Source organism: Scyliorhinus canicula, chromosome 14, assembly GCF_902713615.1.
Source record: "Scyliorhinus canicula chromosome 14, sScyCan1.1, whole genome shotgun sequence".
Taxonomy (NCBI): Eukaryota; Metazoa; Chordata; class Chondrichthyes; order Carcharhiniformes; family Scyliorhinidae; genus Scyliorhinus; species Scyliorhinus canicula.
The window spans coordinates 44133317-44153776 of NC_052159.1; the positions used below are offsets into that span (position 1 = coordinate 44133317).

The window sequence follows — 20460 nt, forward strand, 5'->3', positions numbered from 1 at the left end:
TTAACTGTAATGACTATACATTAACTCCTTATGTATATACAGGTACAGAGATCACTACACTCAGCAGGTCCTTTTTTACATCCTCCACCAGACTTGTCAGGTTCCATTTGTGGATCCGCGTCCATTCGTGAGTAATTGAATTCCCAGTTGGCGGAATTTGTTTTGGGCTTGTTTTATGCCAAGTCTACTAAAGTTTGCCGGAGGAAGTAGACTGCTGTATCATGTCTGCACTTCAACAATCCCATCCGGTAAGCATTTTGCATCCGGTAATCTGTATGATATTCAAACCAAAATATATATGCAAGAAGTCAGCACTGACCTCTTTGAAAACTGTTACTTGTGCTGAACACTCAACAGTACTTACAGTTTGAATTCACCCCCCCCCCCCCCCCCCCCCCCCCCCATGGCAGGTTTACCCATGGTGGATGTGGCGTCCATTGGCCGCTGCGGGAGCTTCCAGTCCTGACCAAGTATTTGGGCTTTTGCATGATTCTCACCTCCCTACCCCCCCCCCCCCTCAGCTGGAGAACCCGCATCAAGGGGACCTGGAAAATCCTGGCCATTAACTCTGTTTTTCTTCAAAGATGCGGTCAAACCTACTGAATCAACGTCGGGGGGGGGGCGGTGTGGGGTGTGTGTGTGTGTGTGTGTGTGTGCAGGAGATTCCGTCAGGAGGGGCTGGAAAACTCCCCCCTCAAATGCTTCAAGTCAAATTTGACTTTTCAGTGAAGAAATTTCATATCTGACTCGAAACATTAACTCAGTTTATCTTTCCACAAATGCAGCTAGACTTATTAATATAGCCTTACTGCTGTATCTACGGCAACCACAGCATTCTGCTGATGCAGAGTGAAGGTGCTGAGTTCAGTTACATGGACAGTCAAACTGCTCTTTTCTGGTTGGCGTTGGGCTTCCTGTGATATTGTCAGCCTTGATGTTATTCAGATCCTGCTGTAAGGTAATATGTACTGATTAACCTTTGGAGGGATTAAAGGATAAATAAGGAGCAGTGTTGTAAAGCATGAATAATTGCTTTAATGCAAGCCTTCTACCCCTATGGCAGGAGGAATTCTTGCATTAGAGAGCTGCTGGCCAATCGGATGGCTGACATCTCTGTAGTACTCACTCCGCCAGTAGGAGCGCAAGTCAACTGGCTGGATCCCTCACACCAAGGAGCCCAGGTACCTCAAAGCTCGAGGATTGCAGCGAGGGGTGTGAGGAAGAAGGAGGTAAGGGGCCAGATCCATGAGGTCAGCTGTGATGTATAAAGGTGGAGGGGTGAAATGACCTGCTGGTTCGGCCACAACGGCAAACCTCCTCTCCCCCCCCCAACCTTGTCTTGCGTGACACAAACCATGCAGCTAAAGCAACTGAGATTGCCGTATGTCGAGAGCTTCCACACACGGCTGTGTCGGCAGTGGTCGGATGAAGCCTTTAAGATTGCCCACTGAAGGGCCTCAATAGGTCCGAGGGCAGCCATGCTATCTGATGCCTGTCCCACTGTAAAGTTTCAGTGGGATGACTACCCATTGGATTCAAATCTGACCATAGAACTCCTACAGTGCACAAGGAGACCATTCAGCCCATCGAGTCTGCACCAGCCTTCTGAAAGAGCACCCTACCTAGGCCCACTCACCTGCTCTATCCCTCTATCCCTCCCTAACCTGCACCTCTTTGAACTGTGGGAGGAAACCAAAGCACTTGGAGGAAACCCATGCAGACACTGGGAGAACGTGCAAACTCCGCACAGACAGTCACTCAAGGCCGGAATTGAACTGGGAGGCAGCAGTGCTAACCACTGTGCCATCACACCACCAGAGCATGTCAGTGGAGTATAAGAAACAGTCCAGCGAAACAAAACTGAGAAAAAGTGATGGGGTGCAGGTTTCACTAACATAGTAATAATAATGTAACACCTTCTAAATATGCAACACATCACAATCATAGATACAGACTGTTGATTCTTAACTGAATTGTCATTGAATTTCTATATCAAGATTTGATATTCATATTGCCTTAATGAATAGCTGTTACTAAACTGAAATATGATGGTGCTAATCCATGGGGTATTAAGAGAGTGATTTATACCCATGCTCTGCTTCAAGGATCATGCATCAGTAGAGGTCAAGAATTATCTCAAAGTGAAGATCAGAGAAAAAGTAATTTTGCATTGCTGTCACTCCTGCTCCTGATTAATTCCGTGGCCTTGTTGGAAATGGTGTGTGTGCATGTGATAGATTAGGTTTGTTTGTAAAATACCACTGTTGTTTTCACAGCTATATGGCATTTTCTTTACGTAGATCAACTGCCTTTTGAACTGAAACCTGTGACTTTCTGGCTCTTTATAGGTTAACATGCCAATGTTTGACAACTAAACTCTGAATCCGGTTCTGTGGAATTCTGGAATGCCCACCATTTTCTCCTATCCCTCAGCAGATGGATAATAACATATGCATATAGGCTGCCATGGCTTGGTCAGATTGATTTACAAGTGAAATAATTTACAGAAGTAGATGTCACAGCCAAATGCTGGTGCAATACAATAATCAAATTTACTCAATAAAGGATCTATTTTTCTGCCTAAATCATGAGAAAAGATTTTGAAAAAATACTGGTGAAAGTCACATTCAGACCAATTCTTTGGGAGTGCCTCGTGACCTGTATTAACAGAAGATGAAGAGAGACCTAAGAGACCCTGCAAAAGGGCAGGGTCTTTTCCTTCAAGAATTGACGGATTTATTTTCAAAACTCAGAGAATCAAATTCTTAACAAATTTTAACACTTGGAAGAATGAGGTGGTAATAATAAGAACAAAGGCTTCCAGAGAGCCCACAAACCATAGATGGCAGCAGGTCTTTGCACAACCTTGCTCTCTCAATGCTGTCTGTTGTGCCTGCTTTGCAGAATCATTTTCTTGAAGGCTTGATCTTTCGGGTAGTCACCTTCGGTCATTGCATTGGCTAACGACGTTGGATTCCTTCTTCAGTTTGTTTTACTTCCTGTAGCCATATTACCTAAGAATTGCAGCATCACTTCCTGATCTACAAATAAAATGCAAGAATGAAACCTTACAGTTAGTTTCCTGAATAAGCATGACTGCTGAGTGCTCTGTGTGGCGATATGAATATATTTTGCTTGCATTTTTTCTGGTAGAATCAGCCTATTTGTCAACCAAGGACAGTAATGGTTAGATTGATTTACAAGAGTCATATGGCCACTTGCCTCTCTGCTACAACTTGTTTATCACTTGGCCTTGATTCATAGTCTGTCAGCACTATTTCATTGCTGGAGTTAGGGCATAAAGATAGAGAAAGGGGTGCACACAAAGAAAATTCCATTTTGTGGTACATCTGTGAGAGCTCAATGAAAAATACTCAGAAGAACAAAGGGACTTGGGAGTCCTTGTTCAAGGTCAATGTGCAGGTTCAGTCGGCAAATGCAATGTTAGCATTCATGTCGAGTGGGCTAGCACAGTAGCACAAGTGGATAGCACTGTGGCTTCCCAGTGCCAGGGTCCCAGGTTCGATTCCCTGCTGGGTCACTGTCTGTGCGAAGTTTGCACATTCTCCCCGTGACTGCGTGGGTTTCCTTCGGGTGCTCCGATTTTCTCCCACAGTGCAAAGACGTGCAGGTTAGGTGGATTGGCCATGATAAAATGCCCTTAGTGACCAAAAAGGTTAGATGGGGTTATTGGGTTACGGGGATAGGGTGAAAGTGAGGGCTTAAGTGGGTCTGTGCAGACTCAGTGGACCAATTGGCATCCTTCTGCACAGAATGTTCTATGTTCTAATACTAGAGCAGGGATGTACTTTTAAGGCTGTATAAGGCTCTGGTCAGACCCCAGTTAGAGTATTGTGAGCAGTTTTGGGCCTGTATCTAAGGAAGGATTTGCTGGCCTTGGAAAGGGTTCAGAGAAGGTTCACAAGAATGATCCCTGGAATGAAGAACTTGTCGTATGAGGAACGGTTGAGGACTCTGGGTCTGTACTCATTGGAGTTTAGAAGGATGAGGGGGATCTTGTTGAAACTCACAGGATACTGCAAGGCCTGGATAGAGTGGACAGGGAGAGGATGTTTCCACTTGTAGGAAAAATTAGAACCAGAGGGCACAATCTCAGACTGAATGGACCATCCTTTAAAACAGAGATGAAGAGGAATTTCTTCAGCCAGAGGATGGTGAATGTGGAACTCTTTGCCGCCGATGGCTGTGGAGGCAAAATAACTGAGTGTTTTTAAGACAGAGATAGATAGGTGCTTGATTAATAAGGGGATCAGGGATTATGAGGAGAAGGCAGGCAAGGGGCTGTTTAGCACATAGGGGCTGTTTAGCACAGCGCTAAATCGCTGTCTTTGAGAGCAGACCAAGGCAGGCCAGTAGCACGGTTCAATTCCCGTACCAGCCCCCCCCCCCCGAACAGGCGCCGGAATGTGGTGACTAGGGGCTTTTCACAGTAACTTCATTTGAAGCCGACTTGTGACAATAAGCGATTTTCATTTCAAATGGGGATGAGAAAAATATCAGTCAGGATTGAATAGCAAAGCAGACCCGATGGGCCGAGTGGCCTAATTTTGCTACTGTGTCTTATGGTCTGAGCAACAAAATGATGTAGCTTTCGTCTATTTTCATTTTTTTTAATTTAGTGTATCTAAACAATGCTGAGATGTAAGGGAATAATGTAGTGAAGTAATCCAATGATAAATGATGATAGAGGTGTTCTGCAATAGCTCAATAGGAAAGCGTATCATGTAATGTAGTACAGAACTTTACACACCAGGAAAGTATCAGACTTGATCCCTGATCTGTGCTAAGTGAGTTGATATCAGGGAGGGTGGCTGTTGGATTAAAGGAACTGACCCCATTATACTCTAGACTACGGAGAAGAAAATAGTCGTCACAGTTCCCATTCCCAAATATCCACAGAAATCCATGCTGGAATTACACATACATTAATGTTAGACGAGGACATGATCAGGATCAGTTGAGGTGACCCCACAGTTAAATCAACTCATCTTATAGATTCACAAATGAAGCTTGATCCATCATCTTCAAAAAAGAACAGCAAGAAGTCTTACAACATCAGGTTACAAATCACTAGCTTTCGGAGCACTGCTCCTTCCTCAGGTGAATGGAGAGGTAGGTTCCAGAAACATTTATGTACGCAAAGTCAAAGATGCAAGACGATACTTTGAATGCGAGCATTTGCAGGTAATTAAGTCTTTACAGAGCCAGAGAGAGGGGCAACCCCAGGTTAAAGAGGTGTGAATTGTCTCAAACCAGGACAGTTGGTTGGATTTCGCAAGCCCAGGCCAGATGGTGGGGGGTGAATGTAATGCGACATGAATCCAAGGTCCCGGTTGAGGCCGTACTCATGTGTGCAGAACTTGGCTATAAGTTTCTGCTCAGCAATTATGCGTTGTCACACGTCCTGAAGGCCGCCTTGGAGAACGCTTACCCAAAGATCAGAGGCTGAATGCCTTCAACTGCTGAAGTGTTCCCGACTGGAAGGGAACATTCCTGCCTGGCGATTGTCGCGCGATGTCCGTTCATCCATTGTCGCAGCGTCTGCATGGTCTCGCCAATTTACCACACTTCATGACATCCTTTACATTCAGCCATTCTCCATTTTACGGCCCAGCTCTGCATCCTATCAATGTCTCTTTGCAGCCTACAACAGCCCTCCACCTCATCCACTACTCCACCAATCTTGGTGTCATCAGCAAATTTACTGACCCACCCTTGAGCACCCTCCTCCAAGTCATTGATAAAAATCACAAATAGCAGAGGACCCAGCACTGATCCCTGTGGTACACCGCTGGTAACTGGTCTCCAGTCTGAAAACTTTCCATCCACCACCACCCTCTGTCTTCTATGTGACAGCCAGTTACTTATCCAATTGGCCAAATTTCCCTCTATTCCACACCTCCTTACTTTCTTCATGGGCCGACCATGGGGAACCTTATCAAACGCCTTACTAAAATCCATGTATACGACATCACCTGCTCTATCTTCATCTACACACTTAGTTACCTCCTCAAAGAATTCAATCAAATTCGTGAGGCAAGGCTTAGCCTTCACGAATCAGTGTTGACTATCCTGGATTAAGCTGCATCTTTCCAAATGGTCATAAATCCTATCCTTCAGGACCTTTTCCATTAATTTACCGACCACCGAAGTAAGACTAACCGGCCTATAATTACCAGGGTCATTCCTACTCCCTTTCTTGAACAGAGGAACAACATTCGCCACTCTCCAGTCCTCTGGCACTATCCCCGTGGACAGTGAGGACCCAAAGATCAAAGCCAAAGGCTCTGCAATCTCATCCCTTGCCTCCCAAAGAATCCTTGGATATATCCCATCTGGCCCAGGGGACTTGTCGACCCTCAGGTTTTTCAAAATTGCTAATATATCCTTCCTCAGAACATGTACCTCCTCCAGCCTACCCACCTGCATCACACTTTCATCCTCAAAAACATGGCCCCTCTCCTTGGTGAACACTGAAGAAAAGTATTCATTCAACGCCTCTCCTATTTCTTCTGACTCCATCCGCAAGTTCCCACTACTGTCTTTGACTGGCCCTACCCTCACCCTGGTCATTCTTTTATTTCTCACATATGAGTAAAAAGCCTTGGGGTTTTCCTTGATCCGACCCGCCAAGGACTTCTCATGCCCCCTCCTAGCTCTCCTAAGCCCTTTTTTTTAGCTCATTCCTTGCTACCTTGTAACCCTCAAGCGACCCAACTGAACCTTGTTTTCTCATCCTTACATACTCTTCCTTTTCCTTCTTGACAAGACATTCAACCTCATTTGTGAACCATGGTTCACTCACATGGCCATTTCTTCCTTGCCTGACAGGGACACACCCATCAAGGACACACAGTATTTGTTCCTTGAACAAGCTCCACTTTTCATTTGTGCCTTTCCCTGACAGTTTCTGTTCCCATCTTATGCTCCCTAATTCTTGCCTGATCGTATCATAATTATCCCTCCCCCAATTATAAACCTTGCCCTGCCGTATGGCCCTATCCCTCTCCATTGCAATAGTGAAAGACACCAAATTGTGGTCACTATCTCCAAAGTGCTCTCCCACAAACAAATATAACACTTGGCCCGGTTCATTACCCAGTACCAAATCCAATGTGGCCTCCCTTCTTGTCGGCCTATCCACATATTGTGTCAGGAAACCCTCCTGCATACACTGTACAAAAACTGCCCCATCCAAACTGTTTGACCTATAGAGGTTCCAATCAATATTTGGAAAGTTAAAGCCACCCATGACAACTACCCTGTGACCTCCACACCTATCCATAATCTGTTTTCCAATTTCTTCCTCCACATCTCTATTACTATTTGGGGCCTATAGAAAACTCCTAACAATGTGACCGCTCCTTTCCTATTTCTAACTTCGGCCCATATTACTCAGTAGCAGATCCCCTTCGAACTGCCTTTCTGCAGCCGTTAAACTATCCTTGATTAACAATGCTACTCCTCCACCTCTTTTACCATCTTCCCTACTCTTACTGAAACATCTATACCCCTGAACTTCCAACAACCATTCCTGTCCCTGTTCTCACCATGTCTCCGTAATGACCACAACATCGTAGTCCCAAGTACCAATCCACGCTCCAAGTTCACCTACCTTATTCCGGATGCTCCTTGCATTGAAGTAGACACACTTCAACCCACCTTCCTGTCTGCCGGTACACTCCTGCGACCTTGATACCCTCCTCAGTACCTCACTACTCTCAACACTGGCTTCTGGATTACAGCTCGTTTTTCCCAGCCCCCCTGACAAATTAGTTTAAACCCCCCCCCCCCCCCCCCGAAGAGCCGTAGCAAATTTCCCTCCCACGATATTGGTGTCCCTCTGGTTCAGGTGCAAACCGTCCTGTCTGTACAAGTCCCACCTTCCCCAGAATGTGCTCCAATTATCCACCTACCTGAAACCCTCCCTCCTACACCATCCCTGCAGCCACGTGTTTATCTGCACTCTCTCCCTGTTCCTCACCTCACTAGCACGTGGTACTGGCAACAAACCAGAGATGACAACATGGTTTGTCCTGGCTCTCAGCTTCCACCCTAGCTCTCTAAATTCCTGTTTTAAATCTCCGTCCCTTCTCTTACCTATGTTGTTGGTTCCGATGTGTACCATGACTTGTCACTGTTCCCCCTCCCCCTTAAGGATTCTGAAAACGGACTTCCGGTGGCGGCGATGCTTGAGTGAGCCGCACATTCGGCGGGCTCTCACTCCGGCGGGGCTTTGGAGCTGATTCCCCGCGATAGCGGGACCACGGAGCGGCAAAAAGGCTGCCGCGAAAGGGCTGGAGAGCGGGCTGCAAGCGATGGAACCGTGGGAGGCCAGCAGGTAGGGGAAGAAAGAGAGAAAGAGACGGAGGCAAGGAGCAGAGGAAACTGACCTGAAACGTAAGATGGCAGACCCACGGACCTTCCTTGCTCCAGGAGAAGAAAAACAGGTTTGGAGTCGCTGAAGCAGGATAACTTGGACCCACTTCAGATGCTCAAGAGGTAAAAGTTAAGGAGCTGGGCGAAGGAAGGCGGCAGTGAAAGTGCTGAGGAGCGGGCTGCGGCACATGGAACAGCGGGAGTCCAGAAGGCAGAAGAAAAAGGAGAAAAAGGGACAGAGACAAGGACCTGAAGAAAATTACCGGGGACCTAAGATGGCGGACACACGGACCCCGGACTCAGCAATCCAGCAGGCGCTGGATAACATGCTCCAGGTAATGAAATCCAGTTTTGAAGCGGGACAGCTTGGACCCAATCCAGAAAGCGGTGGATCAGCTGAACCAGAGGCTGGACGCGCAGGATGTTAAAGTTAAGGAGCTGGGAGAGGCGGTGGAGGAGCAGGCGGATGCGCAGACGGTTGCAGCGATAGAAGTTGACGGGCTGAAAGAGCGGCAGAGAAGAATGCTGGACAGAGTGGAGGAGCTGGAGAATAGAGCCCGCAGGAACAACCTGAGAATGGTCGGCCTCCCGGAGTGGGCTGAGGGAGCTGATGCCGCTGCTTTTGTAGCAGACCTATTGATGCAGCTGATGGGGGCCGAAGCCTTTCCGCGACCGCCGGAGCTGGAGGGGGCACACAGAGTGCAGGCAAGACAGGGGCGGCTGGGCGGACCCCCCCCCCCCCCGCCCGATGGTGATTAGGTTCCACAGGTTCGTGGACAAGGAGCGGGTGCTGCGGTGGGCAAAGAGCGCCAGGAGCAGCACGTGGAACAACAATGTTATCCGCATTTACCAGGACCTAAGCCAGGAGGTGGCTCGGCGGCGAGCAGCCTTTAAGAATGTCAAGGAGGTGCTGTTCAAGAAGCACGTGAAGTTTGGTCTGCTGTTCCCGGCTCGCCTATGGGTCACGCACCAGGGTCAACACCACTACTTCTCCGAGCCCGAAGAAGCGATGGATTTTGTGAGGGATCAGGGGCTGTTCCCGAAAAGAGGCCCCACGGACGCAAATTGGGGCCCGAGGATTACCGTGGGAAGGTACGCCGAATGGGCCTGGACTGCCGCTCAACGGTTTGCTGGGCCAAAGGTGCCAAGCGGAACATTTGGGACTCTTTCCTTTGTTCATGGACATTGGTTTGGGGGGTTTACCCTTTTTTTTTTCTCTTTTTTCTCATGGGGGTTTTGTTTTGTGTTTTTTCCTCTTCTTTTCTGTTTTTTCCTGTTTGGGCTGATTTGTACTTTTTGTGCAGCTCGCGGAAGACACTGGAGCCGGCTTGCCCCAGTGGGTTGGAGAGGGGAATGGGGCGCCGGGGAGGAGGACGGGAAAACAATGGGAATGAGACAGGAAGGCGCCGGAGTGTTGAGTCACCGGGCTAGCAGATTGGCTAGTCAAGGTGGGGGGGGGGGGGGGGGGGGGGGGGGGAGGTCACAGCCAGTAGATGGCAGGGGTGGGGGTATCGGGGGATGTGGTGGTGGGGGGGGGGTTGTTCTGCTGACGTGGGAGGAACTTGAAATAGGCACAGGAAAGGAGGTTGAGGGTGGAGGCAGCCAAAGGGCAGGCCAGGAATGGGGCCCGGGGGCCGACCCGAGAAAGGCTATGGCTGACCGGCGTGGTGGGGGGGGGGGGGTGGGTTGTGCCCCCCGACCAGGCTGATCACCGGGAACATCAAGGGACTGAATGGGCCGGTTAAGAGGGCGCGGGTGTTCGCGCACTTGCAGGCTCTGAGGGCGGACGTAATTATGTTGCAGGAGACACATCTGAAAGTGTCTGACCAGACTAGGCTAAGAGAGGGCTGGATTAGCCAGGTCTTCCACTCGGACTTGGACTCGAAGATCAGGGGGGTGGCAATCATGATCAACAAGCGCGTGCAATTTGAGGCAGAGGGCATATCCGCAGACAGAGGGGGCGGATACCTGATGGTACAAGGCAGATTGGAGGGGAGAAGAGTGGTGCTGGTGAATATATATGCCCCGAACTGGGATGACGTGGACTTCATTAAAAGAGTGCTGGGGAAGATCCCGGACCTGGATTCTCGCAGGCTAATAATGGGAGGGGACTTTAACATGGTCCTTGACCCGACTTTGGATCGGTGGAGGCGGCTTCGTGCAGGGGCTCCAGCTTGGCAGCCCTGGTCACGGCTCCTCTATCGCTACCGCCGGCCAAGTACACCACCAGCCTGGTAGTGGTGGCGACCCTGCGGATATGGGGCCAGTGGAGGAGGCATGTAGGGGAGATGGGGGCGTCTGTCTGGGCGCCAATCTGCGACAACCATCGGTTTGCCCCCGGGAGTATGGATGGGGGGTTCCGAGTATGACGGCGGGCGGGGACGGGAAGGGTGGGTGATATGTTCCTGGAAGGGAGCTTTGTGAGTTTGAGGAGCTTGGAGGAGAAATTTGGGCTGGTAAGGGGAAATTATTTTAGGTACCTACAGTTGCGGGACTTTGTTCGTAGACAGGTCCCATCTTTCCCACGCCTCCCGCCAATGGGGATCCTAGACAGAATAGTCTCTAGGAGGGAAGAAGGGGAGGGTAGAGTCTTGGGTATTTATAAGGTGCTCATGAGGGAGGAAGGGTCCCAGACAGAGGAACTGAAACCTAAATGGGAGGAGGAGCTAGGCGGGGAAATGGAGGATGGGCTGTGGGCAGAGGCCCTGAGTAGGGTAAATTCGTCCGCGACATGTGCTAGGCTCGGGCTGATTCAATTTCAGGTCGTTCACCGGGCCCATATGATGGTGGCTCGGATGAGCAAATTTTTCGGGATAGAGGACAAATGCGCTAGGTGCACGGGAGGACCAGCGAACCACGTGCACATGTTTTGGGCATGCCCTAAGCTGAGGGGGTACTGGGAGGGATTTGCGGGAGTCATGTCCCAGGTGCTAAAAACAAGGGTGGTGATGAGTCCAGGGGTGACAATTTTTGGGGTTTCGGAAGACCCGGGAGTTCAGGGGGAGAAAGAGGCTGATGTTTTGGCCTTTGCTTCCCTGATAGCCCGGCGACTAATACTATGGGCGTGGAGGGACTCAAAGCCCCCGAAGACTGAGTGGTGGCTTGCGGACATGTCGAGTTTCCTGGGTATGGAAAAAATTAAGTTCGCCTTGAGGGGATCTGTGCAGGGGTTCGCCAGAAGGTGGCAACCATTTATTGACTTCTTTGCGGGAGAGTGAGCGTCAGCAGGGGGTGGGGGGGGGGGGGGTAGAGTAGAGTAGGAGGGAAAATATGGCGGGTAGTACCGGTGGGAGAGGAGCGGGCTTGTGCAGTATGTTACGATGGAAGTATTGAAAGTATGTGGATGTTTGCACATTTTTGCCTTTTTTGCTTTCTTTCTGTTGATGTCTGTAACTGTTTATAAAGCCAAAAACTACCTCAATAAAATTGTTCATTAAAAAAAAGGATTCTGAAAACACAGTCCGAGACGTCGCGGACCCTGGCACCCGGGAGGCAACATACCATCCGTGAGAGTCTCTTTCGCTGCCACAGAACCGTCTATCTGTCCCTCTAACTATCGAGTCCTCAATAACTATTGCTCTCCTGCTCTCTCTCCTTCCCTTCTGAGCCACAGGGACAGACTCAGTGCTGGAGATCCGTTCACCGTGGCTTACCCCACGGTGTAGGTCGTCCCCCTCAACAGTATCCAAAACGGTATACTTGTTACTGAGGGGAACGACCACAGAGGATCCCTGCACTAACTGCTTCCTCCCAGTGCCTCTCACCATCACCCATCTATCTTGATTCTTCGGAGTAACTACATCCCTGAAGCTACTATCTATGACCACCTCTGCCTTCCAAATGATCCGAAGTTCATCCAGCTCCAGCTCCAGTTCCCTAACGTGGTTTCTGAGGAGCTGGAGATGGGTGCACTTCCCACAGGTGAAATCAGCAGAGACACTGACGGCGTCCCTCACCTCAAACATTCTGCAGGAGGAACATTGCACTGCCTTCCCTGCCACCCTCTAGATAAAAAAAGAAAAAGAAAGAAAGAGCTTACCTGTTATTCACTCTACCCCTTAGGTTAGAGGAGGTGGAAGGGTGGGGGACACTACAAGTGTAGTGTCTAGGGTTTAGAAACTGCCCAACTTAAATACAGGTAAAAATAAAACACTTAACCAGCAACCACTGCGCCCCAGACAAGAACAGCAATCAGCTGTTATGGGCCCGCGCAAACAATTTAAATCTTTACTACTTACCCAGCAGTCACTCTGTCCTCACTCCGACCAGATTCAGCTGGAAACTCCCAACACTAAGTTTTTTAAAAATTTACTCCCCTTCTCAGCAAGCACTCATTCAGCAGCCACTGCGCCCCGCACGATAACACCTCCAGGAAAAGAAAAACTACTTACCAGTCACCGGCCAATCACTTACCTGCAGGCTGTGACATCACGGTTCAACTTCTTTCTACTTCTACCTGCCTCGAGTTTACCTCTCGGCTGGGATCCTTACAGTGATTGTTTTGTTTTGGTTAGAGGAGAAGTTAGGGAGGGAAACACTGAAGAAGTGTTTGGGGTTTGATGCGCGATCAACAACTACTGAAAAGAAGGAGTAATCCGAATTGAAGGCTTTAATCAACAAGATGTTTCTCCAGCAGCTCGAGTACAGAAAGAAGGTTGGCTGCTGGGAAACACGGGTTCTTATACCCCGTCTCATTGGGTGGAGCTACCTTACATCCCGACCAATGAAATGCAAACACTTGGGCCAATGAGTAGCGAGCCTTCTCCACCAATGGTAGCTCACACTCCCAGGTACCGTAGTACCTCTAGTCATACTACCACAGGGTTTAACTGTCACTTGATAACAGCTCCTCCACAAACCACCTTCAAGATACGGTGACCGCAATGCACTGATGCAAATTTTCCCCGCAACAGCCAATCAGCGGCTGTGCTCTACTGCCCTCTGCTGTTAAGCTGCAGAAAAAGTGTGCATGTGTTGCACACACAAGAGAGTTCAAAATGACAGGCATCACAAATTTCCACCAATTTTTACAGCGAGTTCCCTCAGCAAAGCAAGTTCTTTTATTACAAATTAGGTTCATTTTAACCGAGAGATTATAAATGGGAAAATAATGAACTGCCATTTGGTATCGATTTGTTAATTACAAGACTTCCACTATCGGTGTCAGACGCCTGCAGGTTTTCAATAGCTCTTCAGAATGAGCTGGCAGCTAATTACCTTCGACAGTTTCTGGGATAAAGTTGTAATTTTCACATCGCAACACCCTTTGGAGAAGGTTGTAAAGTGGTTACAGTCTGATGGTCCACAATGCGAGCAGTCCCTCCATGGCTGTACAATCTTTACACCAATTGTGTAGGACGATTAATCCTTTCTTTATATACATAGAACATACAGTGCGGAAGGAGGCCATTCAGCCCATCGAGTCTGCACTGACCCATTTAAGCCCTCACTTCCACCCTATCCCCATAACCCAATAACCCCTCCTAACCTTTTTGGGCACTAGGGGCAATTTAGCATGGCCAATCCACCTAACCTGCACATCTTTGGTCTGTGGGAGGAAACCGGAGCATCCGGAGGAAACCCACGCAGACACCGGGAGAACATGCAGACTCCGCACAGACAGCGACCCAGTGGGGAATCGAACCAGGGACCTTGGCGCTGTGAAGCCACAGTGCTAGCCACGTGTGCTACTGTGCTGCCACGGTAATATAAATTTAAAGTATCCAATTCTTTTTTTCCCAATTAAGGGGCAATTTAGCATTGCCAATCCACCTACCCTGCACATCTTTTGGGTTGTGGGGGTGAGACCCACGCAGACACAGCGAGAATGTGCAAACTCCACACGGACAGTGACCCAGAGCCGGGATCGAACCTGGGTCCTCAGCGCCGTGAGAAGATGATTAATCCTATATGGCATCAGAATTCTATGGACCACATTTGTCGGATGTGAGGTTTTATTTATTAGTTGCCTTTTGCTTATAAATTTGTCTGAGGGGGAATGTTTTGGAAGTGAAAATGCTGATCATTTGCTCCCCTGCTGAGACCTCAACTTGTCCTCGCTTGTAGACTCTGGGATGTACAATGACTGATACATTGCTTGTGTTTCGTCTTGTACCGCCGATCAGTAATTGGCTTTTTGTGTTCAACTGTCACAGCTACAATTTGACAGAAATAAAATCGATCATATTTTCATGCAGGGAATAATGGAGCCATACCTTTAATTGGAAGAGACGACAGGTAACTTTGCAATGCTTTAGGTTCGAGGGACTTTAATATTTTGGAAAAATCCAAATTAAAGTTTCCATACTCTCTGTCATATGTTGTCGGCTGTTTCCTGCTCTCTTGGTTTCTGATGTGTGCTTGAGTCACACTGGGCACTGTAATAATTCCAAAATAGGAGAATTTTAAACAGATTTTAGGAGTGAAAAATCATGAATTTTTTATATGTCTGTCAACATTGATGGAGCCTGCTTAAAAGAACATGGGTTACTGAAATATCTGCTCAATAAAAATCTTTCTTAGAGAGTAGTTGTATCGCTTTGAGCACAGAGAGAAAGTAGCAGGTTCCACATTGTCATTTGGAAAGCCCCGCATGATAGTTGTGGTCATACTGGTAGATAGAACGGAAAAATAATTTGCATTTATAGTGCGTCTTTCACAAACTCAGGACCTTCTAAAGAACTTACAGCCAATAAAGTACTCTTGAAGTGTGGTCGCTATTTTATTTTGAGAAAACTGGCAGCTATTTGTGTTCACCAAGGTTTTTCCTGGCCTCCAAATATCTACCAACCCTCTGTCATTGGACCAAGGCTCTGCTCTGCATTTCAAAACCACATGCTGGTGGGCATGCAATGCCCCCCCCCCCCCCCCCACCATCTCTCCAGTAAAATAAATCACCCACAAGCATCTTTCACGTGTTAAAATGCAGTTTGAGACCTGCAATTAGGGCGACAAGGTGGCACAGAAGCACTGCTGCCTCACAGGGCCAGAAACCTGGGTTCAATTCCAGCCCTGGATGGCTGCCTGTGTTGAGTTTGCACATTCTCCCTGTGTCAGCGTGGGTTTCCCCCAGATGCTCTGGTTTCCCCCCACGGTCGAAATATGAGCAGCTTAGGTGAATTGGTCACGATCAATGAGTGAGGTTACAGGGATAGGGTGGGGGAGTGGGCCTAGATAGAGTACTCTTTGGAGGGTCATTGCAGACTCGAATGGCCTCCTTCTGCACTGTTCGGATTCTTTGGACTCTCATGGACACCCCAACAGTGACAGACCAGAGCATTGCACCGTCATCATAGCTCAGGAACACAGGCACCTTGACATCAGACATTTCAATGCCAAATGGAAAGGACGTGAATCTCTGGAAGGCAGTGATTGGCTGATACGCAAAGAAGGTGTAGGGAAAGCAAACTCCAAAGGAGTTCTCCTATTGACATAAGTTCTCCTCTAGAGCATGACTGTCATAACCTTAACCCTGTCCACCAGCAGGAGAAGCACAGGACCTCATGGAAACATCTATATGTCAGCCTACTTGTGACACTAATAAAGATTATTATTATAGTCTAAACACTGGCATCTGCTTGGCTACATCATTGGTTGAGTAAGGGAATGCAGAGATGCTCACATCTCCCATGGTATGACAGGTACCCACAACTGCTGGACTGATCACTGCTTCATCCAATCAACCTTCTCCATCAGCAGAGTGAGATAATGATCAGACAATCTGTTCTTCTGGAGAAAACTTTGGCTAAGAGATGAAGATTGTCAAGGACAGCAGGTTGGATCCACAACTCTTCTTCAAAATAGTGCCATGGGATCTTTCACTTCAACCTGAGGGAGTGGAGGGAGACAAGCCCTTTGTTTCCCATCTCATCTGAAAGGTGGCACCTCTGACAATGCAGCACTCTCAGTGCCGTACAGGAGTGTCAACCTGAATTTAGTCATCAAGACTCTGAGACAGGATTTGAACTCATGACTTTCTGATTCAGAGGTTAGAGCCAAGCTGACCCTGGAGGGTTTGGTCTGCTTTGACTCCAGGCTTTGAATAATGATTTCCAGGCAACTTTCAGCCTCTGACATTTTTAGAAACGAATGATGAGCGAAAGGAAGACGGGGTAGAGAACCAAAAATAAAAGGTAAACTAAGCATCGTGACTGTTACCACCCACTCCCCTGCCCTCTACACCATGCTTCTGGAGTAAATGCAGTGACACTATCAAAGGTGTGTTTAAACCATTCTCACCTATTCCTTTGCAGCAATGTCCCAGTGTTTATTACTGCCATATCGGGTGGTGCAGGCAGCAATCCCAGGTTTTTGAGTTTGTTTTCTGGAGCGGCGTTGCTTATCTGTGAAAGCAGGACTTTCACCTGGTCTGTGTATATTGGGTAGACAGGGTGGACATTTCAGTGACTCTGGAAAAAATTTGAAACAGTTGAAATGGAAAAACTTCATCTACAAGTTTGCTGCCGACACGACCATAGTGGGTCAGATCTCGAACAATGATCAGTCAGAATCCAGGAGGGAGATAGAGAACCTATTGGAGTGGTATAACAACAACAATCTCTCCCTCAATGTCAGTAAAACTGAAGAGCTGGTCACTGACGTCAGGAAGCAAAGTATCGTACACATCCCTATCAGCGTCAATGGTTCCGAGGTGGAGATGGTTGACAGCTTCAAATTCCTAAGTGTGCAGATGACCAAGAATCTGCCTAGGTCCACGCACGTCAATGCTATGACCACAAAAGCACAACAGCACCTATACTTTCTCAGGAAACTGTGGAAATTTGGCATGTCCACATTGACTCTTAACACCTTTTACAGGTGCACCATAGAAAGCATCCTATCAGGCTACACCACAGCCTGGTGAGGCAACAGCTCGGCCCACGACCATAAGAAACTTCAGAGAGTTGTGAACACAGCCCAGTACATCAGATGAACCCGCCTCCCGATCTCTTGGGAAAGTGAGTAGCATAATCAAAGACCCCTCCCACCTGGCTTACTCACTCTTCCAACTTCTTCCATCGGGCAGGAGATACAAAAGTCTGAGAACACGCACGAACAGTTTCAAAAACAGCTTCTTCCCCACTGTTACCAGACTCCAAAATGACCCTCTTATGGACTGATCTATCTCTTCACACATCTTCTCTGCTGAGTAGTGCTACATTCCTGTATGCTTCACCCAATGCCTGTGTCTATGTATTTACATTGTGTATTTATGGTTGCCTTATTTTTTTTCATGTCGGGAATGATCTGTTTGAACTGTATGCTGAACAATACTTTTCACTGTACCTCAGTACACGTGACAATAAACAAATCCAATCCCATCCATCTGCTGTTATTCACATCACATTTCTTCCATATCTTTGTGTATGAGTTTAAAATTCTCTACATGCAAGACTTAGAGGTCCCTCCCCCAACAAAATTCTCCCTTCATTGCCCTTTATCAGGGTACCAGAACAAACCCGAATTTATATTAGGAAACCTGACAGGAAACCTGAACAATTTTTCAATTTGTAAAACTATGAGGAAAGGATAGTTCAACCTCAGGAGTGATTCTACTGACAAATGGGGAACTTTTATATTCAAATAAACTTTATTATTAATACAAAATAGCTCTAAAATTAAAAATTCTTGAAATGAAAGGAAGCACTATAACTACCAACTTATACCTTCTCTATCACCAATTCAACAAAGCTGATTTCAGGTCAAAAGCTACTTATAATTAAAGTTAGTAAACATAGGGACACTTGCTGTATTATTGTGTAGAGGTTGTCTTTCAGAAAAGGAGAGGGAGACCCTTTCAGGTACAACCTAAAAATCCTTCTGTCTTTGTCAGACTAAAAAAAAATCTACAACTGTTTGCGACAGATCTGGCTCCTCTCATTAATTACAAAATCATTATCCCACCAACTGTCTCATGACCATCTTAACCAAGGCTAAACACAATGGCCGGGATTCTCTGAGCCCGCGCTGGGTCTGAGAATCGGCGGGGGGGGGGCGCAGGAATCCCGCCACGCCGCGCTAATGCTGTCCCTCCGATGCTCTGGCAAATGGAGTATCGCCACCAATCGCGCCCACGCGATCGCTGCGGCACCAGTCGGGGCCGTTGAAAGCGGCCCCTGCAGCGATTCTCACCGAGTGCCCGCCGAGTCCCGCCGGCGTGGTTTACATATGGTCCCACCCGGCGGGACCTCGGCAATCTGGCTGCGGGGTCCTGGTTGGGGAGCGGGGTATCCGACTCCGGGGTGGGCCTCCACTGTGGCCAGGCCCGCAATCGGGGGCTACCGATCGGCGGGCGTGCTAATTCCGAAGGGCTATGTTCCTCTACGCCGGGCCCCTGTAGGGCTCCGCCATGTTACTCAGGGGCCGGCACTGAGACGGCAGCCACGCGCATGCACCGGCGCGGTGACGGCTGTGGCGCGCATGCGCAGACGCGCACCGGCTGTGTAGGGCCGGTACCGGAGCAGCTCACAGCACTCCAGAGCTGTTCTACCCCTGAGGAAGAGGAGAATGACTGGGCTTGGAGGCCCGTTGACGTCGGCATCACTCGCGCTAGTTTTGACGCTGGCGTCAACACATGGCCGCGATATCAGTGAATTCCGGCCAATGTCTCAATGATCTACATCCCATCCAAAATGCATGGGCCGGGATTCTCTGATATCCCGGCCAAGTGTTGACACCGCAGTCAAAACCGCCGCCATCGACGCCGGCTTCAACAGGCCTCTAGGCCCAGTCATTCTCCTCTTCCTCAGGGTCTAGAACGCCACCGGAGTGCTGTGCGCTGCTCCGGCACCGAAAGGCAGCACTACACCGCCCGGTCCACGCATGTGCACCACGGCCATCTCCGTGCGTGGTTGCCATTTCCACGCCAGCCCCAGGGCAACATAGGCCCCCCCCGGAATGAGCACGCCCGCCGATTGGTAGCCCCCGATCGTGAGCTTGGCCACCATGGAGCCGCCCCCCAGAGTCGGATCCCCCTGTCCCCTCACCGAGGTCCTGCAGGGTGGGGCCATATGTAAACCACGCCAGCGGAACTCAGCGGGCACTCGGCCTGTCGAGTGCGGAGAATCAGCCCGGAGTCCGCTTTCAATGGCCCCCAACTGGCACCGCAGCGGGCGCGATTGGCGCCGATTCTCCGGTCGCCGGAGAATTGGTGGCTCGGCGTCGGAGCAGCGGGCGGGAATCTCGTGCTCCCCCCCCCCCCCCCCCCCCCCCGCCGACCTGACGCAGGCTCAGAGAATCCTGGCCCATAAATCCCATACAGGTAAACAGGTATATGGTTGGAATGAATAAGAACATAAGAACTAGGAGCAGGAGTAGGCCATCTGGCCCCTCGAGCCTGCTCCACCATTCAATGAGATCATGGCTGATCTTTTGTGGACTCAGCTCCACTTTCCGGCCCGAACACCATAACTCTTAATGCCTTTATTCTTCAAAAAACTATTTATCTTTATCTTAAAAACATTTAATGAAGGAGCCTCTACTGCTTCATTGGGCAAGGAATTCCATAGATTCACAACCCTTTGGGTGAAGAAGTTCCTTCCTAAACTCAGTCCTAAATCTACTTCCCTTATTTTGAGGCTATGCCCCCTAGTTCTGCTTTCACCCACCAGTGGAAACAACCTGCCCGCATCTATCCTATCTATTCCCTTCATAATTTTATATGTGTCTATAAGATCCCCCCTCATCCTTCTAAATTCCAACGAGTACAGTCCTAGTCTACTCAACCTCTCCTCATAATCCAACCCCTTCAGCTCTGGGATTAACCTAGTGAATCTCCTCTGCACACCCTCCAGTGCCAGTACGTCCTTTCTCAAGTAAGGACACCAAACCCGAACACAGTACTCCAGGTGTGGTCTCACTAACACCTTATACAATTGCAGCATAACCTCCCTCGTCTTAAATGTCACTTTTATGACACCTTGATTGCAGCCATAGCAGACACACAGACTGGCTACATTAGCCTAGGATCTTTAATACTATTACTGTAACAGATATATATATACCTTAACCCAGGCTTTTAATAACATTACTGCAACAGATATATAATACAATCAATATACA

General features: G+C 48.5%; 1 protein-coding gene across 2 annotated transcripts in view; it reads right to left on the bottom strand.

Annotated features, from left to right (window-relative positions):
- Positions 1-2464: 2464 nt before the first annotated feature.
- LOC119977715 overlaps positions 2465-20460 on the bottom strand; it is a 52186-nt gene continuing 34190 nt past the window's right edge. For both annotated transcript variants that reach the window (XM_038818899.1, XM_038818900.1), the window contains exons 7-9: positions 16639-16808; positions 14616-14777; positions 2465-3041 (exon numbers count right to left, since the gene is read on the bottom strand). In XM_038818899.1, coding sequence (XP_038674827.1) covers positions 16639-16808 — 170 coding nt within the window. In that variant the 3' untranslated portion in view covers positions 2465-3041; positions 14616-14777. The remainder of the gene's footprint in view (positions 3042-14615; positions 14778-16638; positions 16809-20460) is intronic.